Raw genomic sequence first — 23,420 nt, forward strand, 5'->3', positions numbered from 1 at the left:
ACAATGGTTTATACCACATACATTTTGTTGCGATCTTTCTCCGAGTCAAACATATTTACATCAGCAAAGGCCTCAAAGATCTGATGCACTACAGTAGTACTAGTGTAAGTAAGTAACTTCAGCAAATCTCCATTTAATTTTACTCAAGAGGAACTTGTATCTAGAGATCTTATTCAGCCTTTTACAAGCAAAATTCTTTAGTAGAAACCTGATCCAGCATCACTATTCTGATCCTGAAAAATAACAATTTAACTGTACTTCTAAATTATTATATACTTTTATACAAATACAATTTCAACTGGTGGAGGGGGAAGAAAAAAAACAGGAAAGTTGTATTGAGAAAAGTTATTTATGTTATGTCTATTACATATAGAATAAAATAATAAAATATTTTTCTATGAAACAGCATACCTGCAAGAAACAAGTGTACAGCCAAAGCGAGGCAAGAAGTGAACTAATATCAAGTGAGTCAACATTTACTGTCAATATGACGAGTTGAGACGAATTAATGCGTCTTTAACCACTTTATAAAGGTATTTTAATTGAATCTATTTCAACTAATTGAAAAAAAAGTAAACCTTTAGCAGCCAGATCCATCAACACTGGGTCACTGTTGGAGCGGTGGATTCCGACTTTTCTGCGAGGGGTCAGAGCTGGAGTGTGCTGCTGGTGCTGTGGGGGGTGGGGCTGGGGTTGGGCATTTGCCTGCACGATGATGCCTGGTGAGGCTGTTGCCATTTGGGGCCTCGTATCTTCAATTAGACACAGACAGACAGACAGACAGATGGACACTGGTTCAACCGGAACGAACTACAGTCATGTGAAATTATAACCATAAAACTCAGGGATGATTCGTGCATGCTCCAAATCACTGTTTTTCAGGAAATGTAGAACAAATTCTCACTGATGGGACTTAAAATTCCTCCAGATTCCTCTTTTAAGCTATGTTATGTTATGTTATGCAAAGTAATAGTATGGCACTTTTAGTGCATGAATCAGTAAATTTCAAGGGGGTTGGGGGCAATGTCAGATGGTGAGGTGGTGTGTCAGTGGTCAGAGTGATTTGGATTTTACGGATATCTTGAGCAGTATGCGTGTGTGTTCATGTGACATGAGATACTTAAATTGCAATGGGTCACTGTAGTTTATTTCTCTTCAGCATCTACGAGGACTGTTAAGTTGTCCCCTTCAAATAGATGACTCCGATACAGGTCCATGTGTTGTAAAATGCGGCCATCAAGACCTTTCACATGGCAGCAGTAAGCACTGGAGGTTACTCTCTCGGTTAGGGCTATTCAATCACAAATTCAGTTAGGCCAGGTTTTTAAACCAAGAAATGTTTGTGGGCCAGACATTTTCAGTGACCAGCAGGCAGCAGGTCATGAAAATTCCTCTCAGGAGTGTTCACCACCAAAAACAACCGACAATTAGATTAATCCGCTGCTATATGATGATATCATGCATGATCACACATGATATCAGCTTTTTTTTCAGGTCTTCCAACAGCACTGCAAACACATCTGTAGGAAGAAGTTCCTCCCTGCAAATGTGTGAAGTTTCCAAAAAAGGTATGATTTTAATACCAGAGGTCATTCTCGTTTTTAATTTGTCAACGTATAACCTCATTCCCAACAGCCAGTATGCAGTCTCTCACCGCCTCAGAGTCAGTACATGGTCTTTTTTTCCTTTCCAATATCTATAAAACACAAAGGGGAGCTACTGAAGCTCTCTCATCCTGCACATGAACGCAGCATGGTAGTGAAGATCCAGCTGTTAAGATGCAATCAAACTTCAAATTTTATATGAAAGTCTGGTGTTTTTTTATGTGGTGTGTCCACACACTATGACATTTAAATACAGCAATGAACTCTATGCAAAATGAACACATCAGTTTGGCGGTAAAATAAACAAGTCTTTGTCGGTCTAGGTAAGGTTAAGACAACGGTTTTCATTGTTAATTGTTATTGCGTTTCTGGATTGAGAAAGATATGCTACCATTCGATAGTAGATGACACACACAACAACGCATTGCTGTGGGTTAAATATTACTAGGCTGTGCAGAGTTTTGCATTCATGTGCTGCACCACTGTTCAAATTTCTTAAGGCTCGCAAAATGTGTCTTCACTTATGAGACCACAGTTTGGGCCACTAAGAGGTTGTGTCTGAGCTGAATGTGACCTGTGAGCTGCCATTCAAACATGCCTGCTCTCGGGCTTCTTTTTTACTCTTTGGTTCAGCTGTGCTACGCCCTGAGATACTGTCGAAATCCTCAGGATCTGGGAAAAATTAAGGTTTTGTTGATGCTAGTGTGCTACACTATCAGTAAATGAGAACCATCACCGAAAGAGGTAGACAAGCAAATAATGGCACTACTTTTAATCAATCACTGGTCTAGTACTGGATGTTCACATCTGTACTCACAGCTGTCCACATTATCAGATCACTCAGGACAACTAGCAGTAATACCAGGTCAGAACAGAGTATACAATAATCTGTTGATATCACCCATTTCCAATCACCACAATTTCTTTTGGAGTGTGCGGCACTGTCCATAGCGAAGTACAATGGGAAGCAGATTTAGATATCACTGGTTTTTGGTTTGTTTTTCTTTTGCACTTTCCACATCATCCCAAATTTTCCTGTCATACCTGCAACAGAATCTCCTGCCTCAGGAGGGGTGATGAGGTTCACAGTCAGCTCCGTCTGAGCAATCTCTGTCTCCTGAAATAAAGAGAGACCAACGTGCTGGTATAGTTTCAGAAAGGTCATTACTTCATTTAGTGATTCTTTCATTGACAATACCATGGTAAGAACTTAAAATTTGCCTCTTCTAAAGCATTTGACAGAAATATCACCTCAAACACTGAGCTGAAGGGAAATTATATCAAAAGACAATGTATAGACTTGACTTGCCCTAATAAATTCAGAAACTCATGTGGCATTGTGTACTTGCTAACTTTTCCAATCTCTGCTCAGAAAAAATGTTGTCTGCTTGTGTTGCAGATAGACCTGACACAGCCTTATATAGAATGCTTTTAACAAATCAGAAACAAATCACAATGTTGCTGTTTCAGCATTAGTTTTCTGCAATTAAATCACAACAAAATTAGAAGCTAAAGTCAACAGACACATCACCAGGAGACAGTGGTGAAATTCTATGAATTGTGTGAACCCCAGAATTAAGAAAATTGCAGGGTTAGTAGTGGGGATGAGCAAGAACACCATTATTATTATTATTATCTACAATAAGAGGGGGCAGGATTTAAACTGGAGGTGGATGGGTTTATGGCAGAAGTAGATATGGCTTAAAATGAACTAATGTGTTTTTGCTGAATTTATCTCAAGAAATTAATAGGGATTGATCAGAAGTTACAATATCTAAGTTTTTAATTTTTTTTCCAAAAACATCAGATTAAGCTTTTAGACCAATGTTTTTGGTCAGAGGAGTAAACTATTTATAGGACAGTCTAAGATAAGGCTTACTGCCACTGACTTGACTGCCAGTCCTGTATCACAGTTTGACACTCTGTATCACTCACTGTCCCAAATATTGTTGACCTTCCACACTAATTGCATTGTCTTCGGGTTAATTCATGTAAATGACCCACAAATTGTACTGACTTATTTTTTGCACACTGCTCTTTTGCACTATGTATATTGTCTTGTTCTGTCATTATGTGCACGATGTGCATAGCCTTATTTTCTCTTCATTCCCTGTTTGTTGTTGAGTGGAGCACTGTTACGAACAGAATTTCCCTTGGGGATGAATAAGGTATTCTGATTCTGATTCTATAGAAGTGTTTCAAATTAATCAAATAAGAGAGAAAGACTTTGTGTGTATGTGTTTGGTGTGCACACCCATGCACACGACAGAAATAAAGAGGGGTACATGCTGGCCAAAAACTGGTTGGATTTGTTTTTTATGTTTAAATGAACCGACAGTGTGACTATGGACCTAGGCATTATACAGTGCTCAATGGTTTTTGTTTGTTTGTTTGTTTGTTTGTTTTTTAAATAAAAACACCTGATCTACTTTTATATCTGCCTATAACTTAAAGTGCGATTCAATGGAGAAAAAAAAAGCCAGGCTCATTCAACTGTGTCAAATCACTGGGTGTGTTTTGCTATGGCACTCTGCTTACTTGTTATTTTCAGAACAGAAGCAGGTCAATGAAATCAATGAAGTCAATCCTGTACACAAAGAAGTTGTGTATTTGGACTCAGCAATGAGTGCCATGTCTATCTTCTGTGTGCTGCTGAGGCAGCTAAAAAGAGCAGAGCTTCTAAGCTTTGTGTGTGAGGGAGGAACTGTGAATGCTGTGGGCCACATACACCCAAAGAGGACTTTCCCTCCTTGACAAAAGCAATATTTTTTATCCTTAATCCAAGCCCAGATAATGAAACATTGTTACTTGTTTATTACAAGGCTTTTTCACAACTGCACTATCCACTGGACACTTGTGTCATCTGAGTATCCAGCTCATCCCTATATATAACATGTTTCTTCATGATACCTACGGCCCAACAGAATGCCTTATCTTGAATCTGTCCTTTGGATCAAGGCTGTCAAAGAACAGTCCAAATTAAAATAGGAATTTTACTATATAATCTAAAGGAACGTTTGAATAAGAAAATTTATATCCTGTATGTATGTACACTAAATAAAAGACACAGTCTAATTCACAAGTTCTAGCATGACTTTGGAGAATTGTTGGGTGTAGATTCATTGAAGGAGTGTGGAACTAGACCTGCTCTGCCTGTAAAGTGTCATGAGATAACTTTTGTTGTGATTTGGCTCTAGACAAATAAAACTGACTTGACTTGACTTTTTGGTGCTAAAAATGCAGACAGTCTAGAATAAGACTCGACTGAAGAGATGATGATTTGCACTTGCACAATCAAAAACGCCCCGTGTGGAAGTACTTCAGGTTGTTGTATTTATTTGCAGCACGCTCTTGTGTTTAAATTATATAGTTCTTCAAATCGTTGATAATATATATCTGAATATCTTAATATTCAAAAAGAAGGTGGCACAGTAATGCAGTGGTTAGCACTGATGCTGTTGTCTGTCTAAATGTGTTGGCCCTGCCCCTGCGATGGACTGGCGACCCGTGGTGTACCCCACCTTGTCTGAAGGCTGCTGGGATAGAATTCAGCCACCCGTGACCCTTAACAGGGTAAGTGGTACAAAATGGATGGATGGATGGATTTAGGAAGAATATTTAAATATTATTTTTTTGCTCATTTTTACGGTCCTATGTATGTACCTGAATCACTGCACTGGTGGAGCTTCCAGCAACAGCCTCGTATGGAGGCGGAGGGTCTAACGGACAGAAGGCCTCCACCCCTTTGATTCGTCCCCCATACATATGGGGCAGCGGGTTCACGCTATCCCCTAGCAACCTGAAACACACAAAAAGCAGCTAATGAGTTAGAGTTGTTGGAGTTATCCCTTCAACTCAGAAAGATGACACTGACAGTTAAAACACAACCTCTATAACCATGTGCATATAGTCTTACCGGCGGGCTAAGCGTGGTGTGTATGAGTAGAAAGTGGAGAAATAGGAGGGGGGAGGAGGCGGGGCCACAAACTCTTCTGGATCTGGGATATTAGCAGGATCCTCCCCTTCTTCCACAGTGGCCCTGGGCTCATCCTATCATAGTGTAGAGACACATTAAATGACATCACTCTCCATGTAATATACTATCATATTACACATCTGACTGAAAAAGAGGGTCACTGGACATAGCAGCATGTGGCGAATGAAATGGACTCATGCCACACACAAATGAGTCATTGTTAATTTAAGTGCTACTGATTTGCGCAGGTCATTGTGATGACATGAAGTTATTTTTTCATGACTTCTTGAGCCTCAATGTATTACTGTGTTTGCCGACATAACAAGGTTGATTACAATTTTATGCACTCTGACAGCAGTAGTAGAATAGGACAATGTTTCCTATTTGCTGTCATCATGTGTTAATTTGAAAGTGAGAGGTTTCTAATTGGGAACTTCCCCAGCTGCACTGAAACTGCATGAAACTCATTGTGGGACTGTGGGGCAAAACAAATGTGATAGAAAGTGCACACATATTTATTCAAACAGCTGAATGAAAAAACAGAATTAGTTTTCATGCACAAAGGCCTGTATATTTAAAAAACTAAAAATTGTTATTCAAAATTGAATTCACATGATAAGTGTTTCAAAATTAGAATAGCCTGACTCAGTCCAGTGTTGATTAAATTCAGGCAGTGGAAAAGAATCAAGAGTGACCAAAGGTCTTGAAGCATTCGTTAAACAAGACCTATCCCTGGAGCCTATCCCACCCAGCAGGGGTGCTGGAGCCTATCCCAGCGTCTATAGGCGAGAGGCGAGGTTCACCCTGGACAGGTCGCCAGGTGACCCATCCTGGGTGAACCCCAACTCTTGCCCAAAGGCTGCTGAGATAGGCTCCAGCACCCCTGCGACCCTTAACAGGATAACTGGTAGAAAATGCCTGGGTGGATGGATGGAGAAATTTATCTTAACTTGGCGTGTATACAGCTAATATTATCGCTGTGGCTCTGTGGGTAATACTGACTTTGTGCTCATCACAGAGGAGGTCAACGGCAAATTTAAGCCCTGGACCCAGCTCACTGGTCAAAGTCCAATAAATTAATAGTACATTTGGATTTTTATAATTTCTGTGCAGATTTATCAATTTTCAAATGAACCTGTACTTGTATTTGATTACCACGGTGTTCTTTCTTAAACTGTCGATTTCATTATTGTTGTTTTAGTCCTCCACACCAGTCAGGTTATTTTGCTTTCATTTAAAAAAGTTGATCCAAATAGCGATTCATTCAAAATGGGTTCCTATTTGGAGCAAAATCACATCCCTCAGTCTCACAATTGATTAAACTCAGAAAAAATGCTGTCTTTCACCACATCATTTGCGACATGGATATTTCAAAATAGTCGTAGGCTGAAGTCTGTTTATTTCAAGTAACAATCAAAACTAGCCTTGTGGCATGCAGCAGAGCACAGTCGATTGGTGGGAACCTACCATACAGGGTGTTCTTGTCGTGAAGATCTGCAGGTATCTGAGAGCAGCTGCCATGAGGCACACAGCGGTGGTCAGAGCATTCAGAGCACACAGTGCAAACAAAACTTTCTGAGAGAGGACACAAAATTAGAAGCATTAGAACAGTGTAGGCAGACATACTTACCTATTATTAAATATAGAAAATATTGCCCAGTGCAAACTTTTGAACACTGTTGGAAAAATAATTAAAAAAATGGTACATTTTGTATTGTCCTGGTAATTGGTCAAAAAATTCAATCAGATCAATCACAATAAAATACTTGCATTTCGTTGAGGCAGGTCTTGTTTTGAGCCAAGGTAAATTAAACACTTGAGTGGTTTTGTAAGAAATGCGTGAAAGTGGTTAGATTAACTAATCCCAAAAAAATTATTCTTTAACAATTAGTGGAATCTTTATTTAACTTAATCAACAGTATTTCTATATGGAATTAGTTCTATGGTTGAAGCTGGTCTACCTTAAGCAGGATCCTCATGGTGCTGCAGGAATGAGCAGAGTAAAGCTCCAGCAGCTTCTCCTCAGGGCATTTGGAGGTGGGGGAGAGGGAGCAGCAGTAACACACATCTCCCACTTCACTCTACAGCAATATACAGGACACATGGACAGAGAGAGTTTAAGACACTTGAGTTAGAGTTTAATTTCTATAAGGCTTTCATACATATGACAGACTGGCAAGTAACTTGGGGAAAACAAGGTTACCATTTCCAAGAGAACTAATGATTGAAAAACCTCAAATTAAGATTCTGTGGACAATAAATTGAAATTGAAAAATTATTCTTTATATGGGAAGTTCAATTTCTCTGTCAGAATCTTCAAAGGTGGTATTAATACATAAGAAAGAGTGTAAAAAAAAAGATTTCTGTGGCTTCATATGATGGTGTGTGAGCTTTTAAACTGGATTAAAAAAAATACCTAGAGTGTTATCAATTAAGAGGGTCAGGGTTAATGTTTTGGAATGAAAACAATCTGGGTCTGTGGGAGGTTAGCAGACCTTTATGGCTGTTGCTTGGCTCAAACTATGCATTAGCAGGTGATACCGGAGCATTGTGGGTAGTGTAGGGGAACCCAGGTTTGACAAGAAAGATTAAAAAAAAATATCAAAAAGAAAAAAATTCTGATCCTGCATCATTCAAGATTAAAATCTGTCCACTAGAAGTACGTAAAAGCTTTAAGAGTAACAGATAATAATAAGAAAATAGATATTTACACACATAGCCACTTTTAGAATCTTTGATTTGATTTCATGAGTAATTAATGACATTTTCAGCAAATTCTAATGAATAAACATCATTCTTAGAAGCCAATAGATAGTTTTAAAAATAGTACTAAAATACCAAAAAAAACTAAACATGTGAGCAAGTATGAGTAGGGTCCAAGCCCTGTGCAATTTGAAAACTGGCACTCAGTGGGAATGATGCAATTCGCAGCCCCATTTAATGTTAACAGAACTAATTGTTGCCAAGGCTCTCTTAATCTACAGTGTATACATTGTACGTGCAATTTTTGTCCAAAAGGAACTAACAGCTTAATTTCAGTTGGGAGTTTTTAATTTTGCTCAATTCTGTACCAGAATGACAACTATTGAACGAGTGGAACCAAATTTGGCACAGAGGTTCACAGTTTCCCCTTCTTGATACGGTTATTCTTTTTATTTATTTATTTTTATGCAGTTTGTATTTTGCTATTGTATAAATAAAGTTGTGTAGTGGTGGGGTTAACCCCTACCCTAACCCTTGCTCCTGCTACTGAGGTCAAGCGAATTCTTCAGCTGCAGAAGTTAAGAAGTCTGGCGTCATGGTCTGCAGATAAGTACTTTTAGGAGATTCAGCGTATGTGTGGATATACAGTTTTAATTTTTGTGACATTACATGTGGGCTTTGTGAACCTTATGCCTTGACCTTGATTACAGTGTAACCTATTGGTGTGTGTGTGTGTGTGTGTGTGTGTGTGTGTGTGTGTGTGTGTGTGTGTGTGTGTGTGTGTGTGTGTGTAAATTTTTGCATCTGAGGTCCTTGCAGTCGCCTGTGTGGCTAACTTGATTTCCCCTTCCCCACACAAACATACTGTAGTGTCCTTGAACAAGATAGTAAACCTATATTTGCTTCTGACGACCAGGTTGGCATCATGACCTCTATAATCAGATTGGTTTTTAGGTCATCACTTGCTGGATGACTAAGACATTTAATACACAATTTGTTGTGTTGTTCCTCATTTTCCAGAAATCAAGATCAATATTAAATGTGGCTCCTTTCACATTAACTTTTACTGCTAGACACTTGCCTGTACCATTTTAATAAGAACAGTGATAATAATAATACATTTTATTTATCTAGCGTCTTTCATACAAAGAATGCAGCTTAAAGTGCTTTACATGCAAAAGTGTTAAAATAGAGAACAGTCAAGACATTAAAGACCATCAAGAAGTAATGTGTCATTTGTCTGAACATACGGAGTCCTTAAGGAGTAACAGAGCCTGTAAAATAAAGCAGAGCTCTGACTGGCAAATGTAAGGAACAGCAAATAAAGACACATGAACCTGAACACAGCACCGTGTCTATTTATAGAGCAGGGTGCTGAAGACATTATGGGTATTTTTAACTCCAACCAGGTCATACACAAGATAAAAATACATGAGTAAGGAAAGAGACACAGGGGAAACCTGGCAGAAAGACAACACAACAGCTGGAAAGGTCAGAAGTTCACACAGGGGAACTCTGGACCAAGAAATCACATTTGAACTATGCTACCAAACCTAAAACAAATCTGCTTTAGCCTGTTGATTGTGATGGGTCTGCAGTAGCTAATTGAAGATAAATATAGTAAGAGTCAGTCAGGCTGCAAGTCGACTCAAGCTCCATCTTCAGCAGTTCTCTTATTGACTTTATTCACAGAGCAAATGCAGCAGGGAAAGGCTGAGAAAAGAAAGTATTTGGGATCTTTTTAGGGTGGAGTAAAAGGGATTCTTCATCTCTCCCAATGTCTTTAATCTATCTAACAGCTTCTCTCACTCTTTCATTTGAGATGTCAAAAACATGAGAAATACAGCAAATAAAACAGTTTTGCTCCTGACAATTCTGATCTAAATATTGCTGACTGTGGAGCAGTTACAGGTTACTGCTGCTGCATGAGACAATCATGGACACTCAATTCCATGTACAGAAAGACAAATCTGACTAGATTCTCCCAACTTTGTGAAAATTATGAGCCCGTGGTTGTTTAACAGAAATATTTAAACACCCCTCCCAATCAATAATGTAGTATGATGCACTAAAAAAATCCAAATAAGTGTCTAACAATGTTAAAAGAAACACACATACATATATATATATATATACATATACATACATACATACATACTGTATATACACATATATACATATATACATATATACACACATATATATATACACATATACATACATATATACACACACATATATATATATACATATACATACATATATACACACATATATATATATATACATATACATACATATATATAAACATACTTGCTCAGTGTGAAACTTGTATAATGTATACATTCATCCCACACAGACTGATATATTTCAAGTGTTTATTTCTTTTAATTTTGATGATTATAACTCATGAAAATTCCAAATTCAGTATTTCAGAAAATTTGAATATTGTGAAAAGGTTCAATACTGAAGACACCTGGTGCCACACTCTAATCAGCTAATTAACTCAAAACACCTGCAAAGGTCTCATTCTGTAGGCTACACAATCATGGGGAAGGCTGCTGACTTGACAGTTGTCCAAAAGATGACCATTGACATCTTGCACAAGGAGGGCAGACACACAAGGTCATTGCTAAAGAGGCTGGCTGTTCACAGAGCCCTGTGTCAAGCACATTAATAGAGAGGCGAAGGGAAGGAAAAAATGTGGTAGAAAAAAAGTGTACAAGCAATGGGGATAACCACACCCTGGAGAGGATTGTGAAACAAAACCCATTCAAAAATGTGGGGGAGATTCACAAAGAGTGGACTGCAGCTGGAGTCGGTGCTTCAAGAACCACCTAGCACAGACATATGCAAGACATGGGTTTCAGCTGTTGCATTCCTTGTGTCAAGCCACTCTTTAACAAGAGACAGCATCAGACTAGACTGCTGCTGAGTGGTCCAAAGTTATGTTCTCTGATGAAAGTAAATTTTGCATTTCCTTTGGAAATTAAGGTCCCAGAGTCTGGAGGAAGAGAGGAGAGGCACAGAATCCACATTGCTTGAGGTCCAGTGTAAAGTTTCCACGGTCAGTGATGGTTTGGGGTGCCATGTCATCTGCTGGTGTTGGTCCACTGTGTTTTCTGAGGTCCAAGGTCAACGAAGCTGTCTACCAGGAAGTTTTAGAGCACTTCATACTTCCTGTTGCTGACCAACTTAATGGAGATGCAGATTTCATTTTCGAACAGGACTTGGCGCCGGCACACAGTGCCAAAGCTACCAGTACCTGGTTTAAGGACCATGGTATCCCTGTTCTTAATTGGCCAGCAAACTTGCCTGACCTTAACCCCATAGAAAATCTATGGGGTATTGTGAAGAGGAAGATGCCACACGCCAGACCCAACAATGCAGAAGAGCTGACGGCCACTATCAGAGCAACCTGGGCTATCATACCACCTGAGCAGTGCCACAGACCGATCGACTCCATGCCAAGATTGAGTGCTGTAGATGACCTTTTCAGTTGGCCAACATTTCTAAAAATCCTTTTTTTGTATTGGTCTTAAGTCATATTCTAATTTTCTGAGATACTGAATTTGGGATTTTCGTTAATTGTCAGTTCATCAAAATTAAAAGAAATAAACATTTGAAATATATCAGTCTGTGTGTAATGAATATAATATACAAGTTTGACTTTTTGAATGGAATTACTGAAATAAATGAACTTTTTCATGATATTCTAATATATGACCAGCACCTGTATGTAAAAAATGTGCCAACAAAAAGGAAATGGATTTCGAATCTGATGCTGTTTTTTCGTTTATTTGTCACTTAAACATTGCAAGACAGGGATTTTCAGAGAATTTTACTAATTTCACAGCATATATGAAGTTGATGTTTAGGTAAGAATGAAGGCGTTTTTCATAAACTTTTACAAGCTTTTAATAGAAGCAGAGGTAGAAAGTAATTACTTTAACTGAAGTAGTGCATACATTTAGGTATTTGTGCTTGAGGATATATATTTCAAGGGGACTTTGTACTTTGATTCCAATATATTTAGGAGGAAATATTGTACATTTTACTCCACTATAGTAGTTATCTGAACACATCAGTAACTAGTTACTTTGAAGAGAGATTTTTCTGGAGAAAAATGGCAAAATCTTATGAAAATTATTGCCTCCTTGAGGCAGTTATTTTCGGTAATTCAATGAGTCTTGCCTTTGTCAATAAGGTTTTTTTTGTTGTTGTTGTTGTTGTTGTTGGGTTGTTTTTGTTTTTTTTGGTCATTCAGACCGCTTGGCAGTGTTTGATAAATTAGGATTTATGTAAGAACATTTTTCTTTCAATTCTTGAGGCTCCAGAATGCAACTGATGTAACCTGGAACATAGTGAATAGACATATCAGAGACTGAGCAGCAACAAAGATATTTTTTCTTCTTTTCAATCCCAAATACAGATAACATGACAGGCTGTATCCAGGGAACTGTAGCAGGTAACAGCATTGGCATGGCTAAATCAGGGCAGGAAGAGATGAAGGCTTTTTCAACCTTTAAATTTTATTTAAAAAGAAAAAAACCCATGATGAATGAATCATATCTTCCTAACTGACTTTGCTGCTGTCTGTTAGCAGTTTCACTAACACATTCCTGCTGATTAATAAGCATGATGCTCTCAATAAGCCATGTAGGTGTGACTTTCCACAGGATGAAGAGACAGGAGCAGGCATGAGAAAGAAGTCAGGAGATCTACAAACAAATGGAGAAGCTAAAACAAACATGCCATAGCCTCACCATTTGGCAGCTGGTCATACTGGAAACCAGCTGGGCTCCTTGGCAGCACAGGATGAATCCAGCCAGATTAAGGAGCACACACACCACAGACAGCAGGACAAACACATTGACCTGGAGATGGTGGGATGGATTGGGGGAAAGACGAGAGGGCAGATGAATTAACCCGATGGGACATAAAATAACAATACAAGAAGGTTTAATACACATGATGTGATCAAATGGGGAGAGACAGTCTTTGGGAATGTAGCACAGCCTATATGCTAACACAAATATAAAAAGTCCAAGTGAAATCATGAGTCACCCCTTATTGAATTTGACAGCAGAAACATGCTGCACTCTTATGTTGGACAGATGTTCATATTTACTTCATAATGAAACTTAAGTTAATGCTTGTCTAGAATGAAGCTCCAAGAACAGAAACTTCTAGATTCCAGTGGTTGCTGGAACCAGTAGATCTCTGCAGGATCTTCTACTGAGGTTGACAGTGTGACAACACTAGCTAGAAAGAATTTCTCTTATGTCCATGATTGCCTCTCATATTGTTATAGTGTGCTTTGGCTTCAAGAGACATCTTTGAGTCAAAAACATTCCCTTTTTATTTCAGCCACATCATTTATAGCTGGATTCATGTTTTATAATCCTTTTAAGTGGCAACAGACAACTCTGACCCTTTAATGTCTCCAGGTGGTAACAGTTGTCACAGGACTGAGTGGACATTAGGTTACATTAGGTTTTCCTCAGGTAAACAAGTTTATTAAGTTACTTGTTACTGATGATTCCTCCATGATAACTTCAGTTGGCCACAGAGTTCCACAAGGGCCCATCCTTGGACCAATACTATACATCATGTCTGTTTCCTTTAAGTATCCATATCCATTTGTTTTACAGATGCTATACAGTTGTGCTCAATGACACCTAATGAAACCAATCAACTAATTAAACTTCAAGCATGTCATAAGACAGTGTTAATTCAATTTAAACATTTTTAGACATGTTTGCAGGAAAATCTACTCTTTACCCCAAGTCAGCTCAGTTACAAAAGAATTAAGATCCACTTCTCCAACTGTAAAATGGTGAAAAAAGCTGTGCTTCGATATGAAAGAGATCTATCTCACCATTGAGACAGGTTTCTTTCACTGCAACTCAATGTTTCCTCTTTACTGGAGGAAGGAGCAGGTAGACTGTTTTTTCTCAACAGAGGTTTTTGTTCATGCACAATAAGAGAAGCAAACATGACCAGCTTGCATGTCTGTACTTCCCTGCAGCAAACAAATCTAGCAGGACCCTTATGTAACGTCAGATATGGTCTGTAAGCAGTCAGCTGCACAGGTCGGTGATGGGTTACTATGAAAAGAGTTTTCATTGAAAGATGTTACTGTGGGGAGTCAGACAGATTCAGATTCAGGTTCACTTTATTGTCATTGTAACTATTACAACCAAAGGGTAAGGTGCAGGCTTTCCAGTGCAGAGAAGATATGTAAATATAAAAACAATATAAGAGCAATATAAAAACAAAGTGATGAACAATGTGCGATATACAGACTTATGAAGTCTAGGGGAGGCATATATGTAAACATGGTTTACATGGTAGAGAGGTGTGGTGCAAAGACTGTGTAAAAAATGAATTGGCATAGGATATTTTAAAAGAGGTAGTGACAGTTGCATGGCATAGATACATTGCACTTATTTTGTGGAGGAAGAATTTATGGCTCTGACAGCAGTTGGGAAGAAACTGTTTCTCAGTCAGTTTGTCCTGGTTTGAATGGCACTGTACCGTCTGCCTGATAATTGACAGGCGGATTGGGGCGGTATCCGCAGTGATGCGGGCGCTAAACCAGTCCGTTGTGGTGAAGAGGGGGCTTAGCCAAAAGGCGAGGCTCTCGATTTACCGGTCAATCTACGCTCCAACCCTCACCTGTGGTCATGAGCTTTGGGTAATGACCAAAAGAACAAGATCGCAAATACAAGCGGCCGAAATGAGTTTCCTCTGCAGGGTGGCTGGGCTCTCCCTCAGAGATAGGGTGAGAAGCTCAGTCATTAGGGAGGGACACAGAGTAGAGCCGCTGCTCCTCCATGTTGAGAGGAGTCAGTTGAGGTGGTTTGGGCTTCTGGTGAGGATGTCTCCTGGAAGCCTCCCTCGGGAGGTGTTCCAGGCACACTCAACCGGGAGGAAGCCTCGGGGCCGACCCAGGACACGCTGGAGGGATCATATCTCTCGGCTGGCCTGGTCTGATTGGTTGGGCCTGCTTGAGGATGCACTCCACTAGGGTTGTCAAAAGTATCGATACCCGGATATTATTCAATTCTAAAAATTAATTCTCTGATGAGATACTCAAAAGTATGGGTACCAACAGTGCTGTCTTCACCTGCAGCTGACACACAGCTTCACTTAGTTCCAAGGCACACACCAACTACCTCTTGCTCCTCCCCTTACTAGAAGCTCAGCGTGTGTAGGATGGAGCTAGTGAAAAATGGCGAGTGCTGCTGCTGGACCTTCTTGACCAATTTTGGTCAAAAATGTCAAAAGCAAAAGCTCAGTATGGCAGTATTTTGCACATGAGGCAAACAGTCAGGAAGAAGTCACAGATAGCGACAGGCCGGTTTGCAAGCTCTGCCACAAGCATTGGTGACCAAGTCAAGTAGCACTAGCAGCTTGACAAAACACCTGAAAGACAGACACCCCACTCTTTACACAGAATTGTGAGAGGTTGGTAAAGCTCCCGTTTTAACAACATTAAAGTATGAAGCATCATTATGATCAGCGCTCTCAAGCTTCCATTCTCTGTGGGGGTGAGATGTGAGAACAAGTGAGTTAGATCATAAATGTGTTGTATTGTTGTGTTGTAGGCTATTCATTGACTACTTTTCCGAGCATCAGCTAGGCTACATGCTATATACAGACATATATTTCACCGTGACTGAATGTGATATTTAAGGGTGAGAAACATAGTCATGTGTGTGAAATTGCTGAAATGCAAGTGTCACACAGCGGACATGAGACTTGAGAGCCCTGAATTATGATAAATGCTGACTGGCACATACGTTAATGTCAGCTGCTTAATTAATTGATGTGTTGTAACAGATGTTATTTGTATGATATTTACTGTTTGTTGACATTTCATGCCTATTATTTTGTCATTTGGAGTATCGAGTTTTTTCCTTGGTATCAGTATTGAATATTCAAATTCTAGTATTGTGACGACCCTATGCTCCAGCATGGCGAATGTGGAGCCCCAGCGAGTTGCACAGTACTGTCAATGGGAAAATTGGCTATATATATAAAATGTAGCTACTATTCAGAGTTATTATTGTTTTGTATACAAGTTTTTGTTTTTTTTTTTAGTTTTGGTTTGGTTCCAGTCAGACTCTGTTTCCTAGTTTCAATTTAATTTTTAATTGTTTAAAAATGTCTAGTTTATTCGTTTCAGTATTAGTTTAGTTTTAATTCTTATTATCTATTCCATGGTATTCCAGCTGCGTGAAAAGGCCCTGACAATACTACCGCACAGTCCGAGGGCACGGTCTGTTTTCACCTTTGGTCATGTACTGCATTTGTAACAGCAAATTAAGATTGTGACCGAAGCAGTTAAGCCACGGCCAGTTCAGGAAGCTGACTGCAGCAGCAATGTTGGCAGCGTTATCTGTGGTTATGGCTGAAAGTTTATTCTCATCAAGGAGCTGGTCCTGAAGTGTGTCTGTCAGCGCAGCAACCAGATTTTCTGCTGTATGACTTTCAGGAGAATAAGTTGTCTGGAGACTTTTAGATTCAAGTTTGTGGTGTTTCAGGTGTAAAGGTGTGGACAGTCAGGGACATATATGATGTCATGTTAACTGCAGAACACGTCAGTTGTTAGGAAATAACTGTCTACCCTGTACAGCAGCACTTGAACCTCATTTCTAACTTATACATATAAATGAGGAATAGCTGTTGGTGAGAAATATTGCCATCCAGGCAGCTCGTACTGGGCATCTAGGGCTTTGGGCTTCTCTCCCCTCATCTCTGTCCTCTCAGCCCTCCTAAACTTATGTGTTACTAACTCGTCTTCTTCTCCAGGGCATTTCTGCATCCCCATTTCCCAGAACCCTGACTGCTGCTGCTGCTGGAGGAGGCTACAGACCTGAAGAAGGCCACCCTCAGCATCACCTGCTCATATCCCCATCTGTCCATCATTCTCTTCACCTTTCTCTCCCTCTTTATCTCTGCCCCGCTTTTCTGCTCTTTCCCCCAAACCGGTCAATGCAATCCGTTCCCATCAAGCCTGGATCTGCTCAACATTGTTAAAAGTAAGGTTTTCATCGCCATTGTTTCAAACTGTGCTTGCTCCTGGAGAGTTGTTGGGTGTAGATTAACTTAGCCCTTATAGCCCGATCGGCCCGCTGCCGGGCCGAAAAACACTGGACGTAATTGGGCGCTGTAAAAATGTACCGAAATTTGAGGGCAATGTTTACTTTATATTCTCGATCAAAGTTTGGACTCTAATGCTCACAAAACAGGGTCGGGTGTCTGTTTTAGTGCAAACGTTACCTTTTCATGGTGATTTTAATCTGTTTTGGTACAAAATCGGGACATTTAAATTTTGCAACCACAGCGGAATCAAAGTTGAATAGTGTAGCGTAGACTTCTTCTTTACGGCAGTGTTTGTAGTCTTTGGAAAGGGGAAAAGCTACTGAATCGATCGACACCTACCATTCCAAGAACTACAAATCCCAGCTACGTAAAACTTCGAGCGTAAAACCTGCGCAAACTATGCGCTCTCGCCGTCTTTTACATGCAGCGCCCCACAGACAAAGACAGACCGCTGAACAAAAGCCAAAAGCTCCAATAGTTAGTAGTAGACAACTAAAATTAAGATTTATTGTAATTTGGAGCCAGTTTTCATCAGAGGTAAAAAATAATCCCTTTGGCACAATTTGAAGACCGAGTTCTCGCCTGGGTGTATCCTTACAAAGTCCTTGATTTAGGCTTCACTGTTCGCCCAAATTCTATCAACTTTGGTAAATTAGTGGTCAAGGAGTGGATGAAGCTGATCAGTGGTGTCTGAGTGCATGAAATCATAGCTGGCATAGTGTTTTCCTCTGGTTTATTCCAATTTACTCAGGCTTAATGACAGATACAACACTTCTGACAATTGGAACACATTCTCTGAAGTCCCTAGATGTCCAAGGACACCAAGAACATGCATATAACCTTTAGTAAAGTGTAGGAATTACACATTTACTATGGGTATGTCTTTTTAGGCATTTTTTTCCTGAAAATATGCTTTGAGTGGAAGAGGTTAAGGAGTGTGGTACTAGACCTGCTCTAATTGTTAAGTGTCATGAAATAACTTTAGTTGTGAGTAGGCACAATACAAATAAAACTGACTTGACTAATGGCAGGACTACTAAATAATAATTTGAAGCTGTGATAGTTTATTTATTTTTGGTCAGTTTTTAACACATTCTCTGTTATTTGTTGATTTTAATGCCAACAATGTTGAAAACTGACATGGAAACTGTCAAGAATTTAGTTTTGTTGTTTTTTGTAAACACTAAAAAAAAATTATCATTTGTATTTGTTTGTGTCTTACAGTATATAGAGCTGCACTATTTGCAGTATGTGCAGCTCTCAGCAAATAATGCAGTCAACAGATGGTATGTTATCCTACTCCGATGTTTATTTCTAGCGCATTTCTGGGCATATATTTAGGGCCTGAGCCCGAAGGAACTTTAGGGCGAAGACCCTATTGTTTTAGCAACATTGGTTTCTCTTTTCCAACTCCACTTTGAACCTTAATTTGACCCCCTAAACATGCTCAAAAACGAACCAAATTTGGCATGCACATCCGGTCTGGCAAACATTTTTATAAAGTGTCAAAATTAACCCCCCAAGTACCAAAATGTGCTCACAGTGCCACCTATATCTCTAGAAACGTGTTCCACAGCCGACCACAGCTGTAGAACGAATGTCGTAGAGACATGAAACCAAAACTCAATTATTGGTCTCATCAAGACCTACAAATGTTATGGGGACACTCATGACCTAAATCCAACAGGAAGGCCACAATATGGACATGACACTGACAATTTTGTCCCCATTTTGGACCCTGGACAAACGCTATCTCCTCCTAGGGCGTTCATGGTATCGACTTCAAAACAAACAACATACATGACTCATGACACTGTGCTGAACAAAATTTCTTAAAAAAAACTTTGTAATAACTCAAACTGTTTGGATTTTATAAACCCTAAAATTCCAGGACACACTTTTCACCTCACAATGTAAACCAATGGGGAGACTGTCTCCTCAGACACTCATAGCCTCAAATAGATGCTTCTCACATCTACACAATAACTCACACCACTTCACAAATGACATCACTACATTCCTCACAAAAATCCCTACAAAAATATATTTCATTCAACTTTTGACCAAAATTCTGGGGATTTGAGCATTTTTCACACGACAAACACTCAAAAATTCCTCCTCTCCACTCTAGCATAGGTGGCAGATAGCAGCAGGGGAGGGGTTCTTAGAGGCACAGCTCTCAGCTCTGCACTCACACTTGGTGTTACACTGAGAGTTCCTCAACACTGGGAATGTTCCTTAGACATCCTGTTTTGGTTCTTAAAGCCCTGCAGGTGAAAGTTCTCTTTATGAATATGTTATTTATTTAATAATATAATGGCAGCATCATTTCGACCTCATTCCTTCTCTGGAACACAAAACGCTGTGAATCTGTTCCTTCAAAGGCTTCAATGGTGAAGCTACGAAAGACGTGTTCTCAGAGAATGAGGAGTGGGGAGTGGGTGCTCTGCAGGAAAACAGCTTCATTACCCCTGCGTAGAGTGAATGGAGTGGAGAGTTTTTGAACAACATCCTGAAAGCAGCTCACATTATTAAATTTACATCCTACTGTCAAGACATTCTTCCATTTTCTCTTTGTGTGAGAAATAACCAAGTTACATACGGACTCTACAATGGGTTGCTGATGTGGGCAGAATTTTTCTTGGTGGGTTTTCTGGTTTTTGCATAAGACAAATGCATCAGTGGCACATTAAAGACAATTGTTATTCTTATTAATGCCAGTTTAGTTAATACACTTCTTGTCCATCATCCTCGGAGCCAATATGAAGATAGAAAACTCTTCTGTCTTCTGTGCTGCCTTGAACTGCCTGTGAGACCCATGCTAGTTAGCTTAGCACAATGAATGGTAGTGTATGGGAAGCGTTAGCATACGTAGCCAAAAGTTATCAAACTATGAATGAAGTGACATTTGTATGTCAACAGGGACACAGATGGTGGATAGAATTTACATCCCATCATACAACCACAACAACAGCTTCTTTACTTTTCATTTTCATTCAAAACATCTTCAGCATCTTAAGTGGTGAGCTAAAAAAAACATGAAATCTTAAGACACTTTCTTTTGTATTTACATTTCAAATCTTACAGTCCTTCAGGTTCCTTTGTAAATGGAGCTACACAACACTCAGTACCTGAGATGAGACAATTTAAACATCTTCTTTGAAAACAAGGCTTATTGTAGCCAGCCAGAAGGATAGGCGGGGCTTTCTCTCATTTATAACGTACATTGTAAACTGCAATTGGCTTTGTTTTGTGGTGTTGAATGTAGGTCTGCTTTGCGTCAGCAGGAACTATGGCTAAGCGCTACCAGCAGGCTGTTGTGAAGACAACAGAGGAGAAGGTTGTTAAGCGTTTCCTTAGTTTTATGATTTTTGTCTTTCATGTACCAAACTAAAACCATCAAATTACAAGTTGACCTGACAGAGTTCCTGGTAAAAGGTTGTTGGGGGATTGGAGATTCTACCGATGATCAATGACTTGAGTGTTGTTTCAGGATTTTTAATATATCTTTCTCATCGCATCTCTTTCCCCTTTGGAAGACCGACTCAACCTTGGGAAACGGTTCCCCTCCTCTGAAAGCTGGCAGGCTTCCACTCGGAACGAAGCTGGAACCCATGATGGCATTCAAGGTAAAGATCTCGAGAAGATGAGAAGGAGAAGAGTGAGAAGGAGAAGAGCTTGTGTCTCCTGAAGGAGGAGCTGAAGAGAGAAGAGGAGAATGAACAGGGGAAAATCACAAAGAAGAGGGATATGGACCTCCTCCAGACCAAGCCGCCTGAAAAAGTGAGAGGGCGGAACAAGGATGAGAACAAGGAGAAAAGCTTGTGTGTCCTGAAAGAGGAGCTGAGGAGAGAAGATGAGAACGAAAAAGGGAAAATGTAAAAGGAAAAGGTGATTCGTCTCCTGAAGGAGGAGCTTAGGAGAGAAGAGGAGAACAAAAACAGGCAGATGACAAAGGAGAAGGAGAAAAGATTGTGTCTCCTGCAGTAGGAGGTAAGGAGAGAAGAGAAGAATGTAAGGGGGCAGATGTTAATGGAGAAGGAGAGGAAACGCTTTCTTGTGCAAGAGGAGTTTAGAAGAAATAAGGAGGAGGAAAAACAGCAACTGTTGAGGGAGAAAAATCACAGAATGCGTCTTCTGCAGGAGCATCTTGCCCAGAAAGAGGAAGAAGAAAGGGGGCAAATACTGAAGGAGAAGGAAGAAACAGTCTCCTGCAGGAGATTAGCAGGCAGGAAGAGGAAGAGAAGCAGCATATAATGAAGGCGAATAAGAAGAGACTCCTGCAAGAAGATATTAGGGAGGAAAAGGAGGAGAGGAAGAGTATAGTGAAGGAGAAGAGATTGAGTCTCCTGCAGGAGCATATTAAGAGCCAAAAAGAGGAGGAGAAGCAGCGCTTGAAGGTGGAAAAGGAGGAACAACTGAGGTAAGAATAGTGTTTTAAGATCCCTGGCCCTTCATTTCCAGGGCGCAAGAGAAGCACACTGGACGACAGCAGATTAACAAATGCGACGCTAACGATGTAGAACATACAGTTTAAGTACCAAAACACGTCCACGTTCTTTAAGTGTTGGATATTCATTCCCCTTATATAGTTTTCCAAGTATTTATAGTTTTACTCCAACAGTCAAAAAGCCAGTATCATTCTGCAACACTGTATGTGTTTGCTTCTCCTCAGGGCTCTGCACCAGCGCCTCCTGTCGGAGAGGAGAGAGGAGGAGGCCCAGCTGAACAAGGAGTTTGAGAGGATCCTTTAGGATGTTCAACAGCCGCAGAGATGGGAAGCCCAGGTCTGTCCGAACATCATCACACAGACTGAAGAAGAGTTTCTCCCTGGACGTGAATTCATCACTGGTACCATCATCAAAACCTCTAATTTATGATCTTATTAGGCTGCAGAAAAGGACGAGGAGTCGCTGACAGCGTCCGCAGACAAGACCTGGATGGAGCTCTGGAAGGCCCAGACGTCGTGCTTCCAGACCAGGCTGGCACAGAGGGAGGACAAGTATGACAGCCTGGCCTGCAAAATGAGGTAGAACTACAGTTCCTGCACCATTAAAAGGGAGCCACATCCTTAGTCTGACTTTAAACCACAGAATCTCACTGCAGGCTCACAGCTGTTAACATTTTTTGTTGGATCCTGGTCTTGTTTTGTCCCGTCAGTGAATTTGAAGCAAGTCAAAGAGGGACCAGCTCATCCGAACAGAGGCATGTGAAGAAGAAGCAGGTGGCTCACTCCAACGCTGACAGGTACACACGAATATATACCTGGAGGACTCCCCCACGTCAGAGCCTGGAGAGGAACACCAGCACTGACTCTCCAGCCCAGAGGAGCTGAACACACTGCAGAATGGGAGACATACCAGAGCTCGCTGCACTCTGCAGGAGAAATAGTACACAAAAAAAAAGGATCCCAGAGATTAATCAGAGGCAAGACACCATATTTAACCTGTTATATCTGTGTGTCCAGATTCCATCACTACAACTCCACATGCACCAGATCCACCGACAGGGACCTGAAACTGGGAGGCCTGGTGACTTTGGAGAAGAGGCAGCAGCAACTGGTACGAAGGAGGAAGACCACCAGCTGGTCAGGCTTGCTGAAGCACAGTGTTTGATGAGTGATTATTAAGATATTTGTCCTGCTTTGAAGTGATACTTCACCCAAATAGGTGTTTGGAGGTCACAAAGGCAGTTCGTCTCTTCTAGGTGTGTTTTCACACCTGATTCACCTGCGTTCTTCTGATTTCTCCACTCCAGCCTCCGTTCCGAGAAGAAAGAGAAGAGAGGAAGGGGACCTGCCATCTGGAGGCTAAACTGGAGGTGTTTATTGAGACCCTGCAGTAGATCTCCAGCCAGGTCAACTCTATCCAGGCTGCTATGGATGCCCACACAGGCTGCCCCACATATGCCCCCTCCCTCTGCACTGCTACTGTTTTCCCCCATACAGCCCTGCCAGCAGTCTGTACAGCGCCCCCACCACCAGCAGGTTGAGGGCTTGTGATGACATCATCAGTCACCTCCCT

General features: G+C 40.4%; 1 protein-coding gene across 3 annotated transcripts in view; it reads right to left on the minus strand.

Annotated features, from left to right (window-relative positions):
- Nucleotides 1–23,420, minus strand: part of entrep1 (endosomal transmembrane epsin interactor 1) — a 51,091-nt gene that overhangs the window by 9,703 nt on the left and 17,968 nt on the right. For 2 of the 3 annotated variants that reach the window (XM_086207023.1, XM_086207021.1), the window contains exons 3-9: nucleotides 13,050–13,160; nucleotides 7,542–7,661; nucleotides 7,048–7,155; nucleotides 5,521–5,654; nucleotides 5,268–5,403; nucleotides 2,649–2,721; nucleotides 579–752 (exon numbers count right to left, since the gene is read on the minus strand). In XM_086207023.1, coding sequence (XP_086063149.1) covers nucleotides 579–752; nucleotides 2,649–2,721; nucleotides 5,268–5,403; nucleotides 5,521–5,654; nucleotides 7,048–7,155; nucleotides 7,542–7,661; nucleotides 13,050–13,160 — 856 coding nt within the window. The remainder of the gene's footprint in view (nucleotides 1–578; nucleotides 753–2,648; nucleotides 2,722–5,267; nucleotides 5,404–5,520; nucleotides 5,655–7,047; nucleotides 7,156–7,541; nucleotides 7,662–13,049; nucleotides 13,161–23,420) is intronic. The other variant, XM_086207022.1, reaches the window with a different exon arrangement.

Source organism: Aulostomus chinensis, chromosome 6 (genome assembly GCF_037954235.1).
Source record: "Aulostomus chinensis isolate RoL2024-O1b breed Wild chromosome 6, RoL_Achi_v1.0, whole genome shotgun sequence".
In the NCBI taxonomy this organism is placed as follows: domain Eukaryota; kingdom Metazoa; phylum Chordata; class Actinopteri; order Syngnathiformes; family Aulostomidae; genus Aulostomus; species Aulostomus chinensis.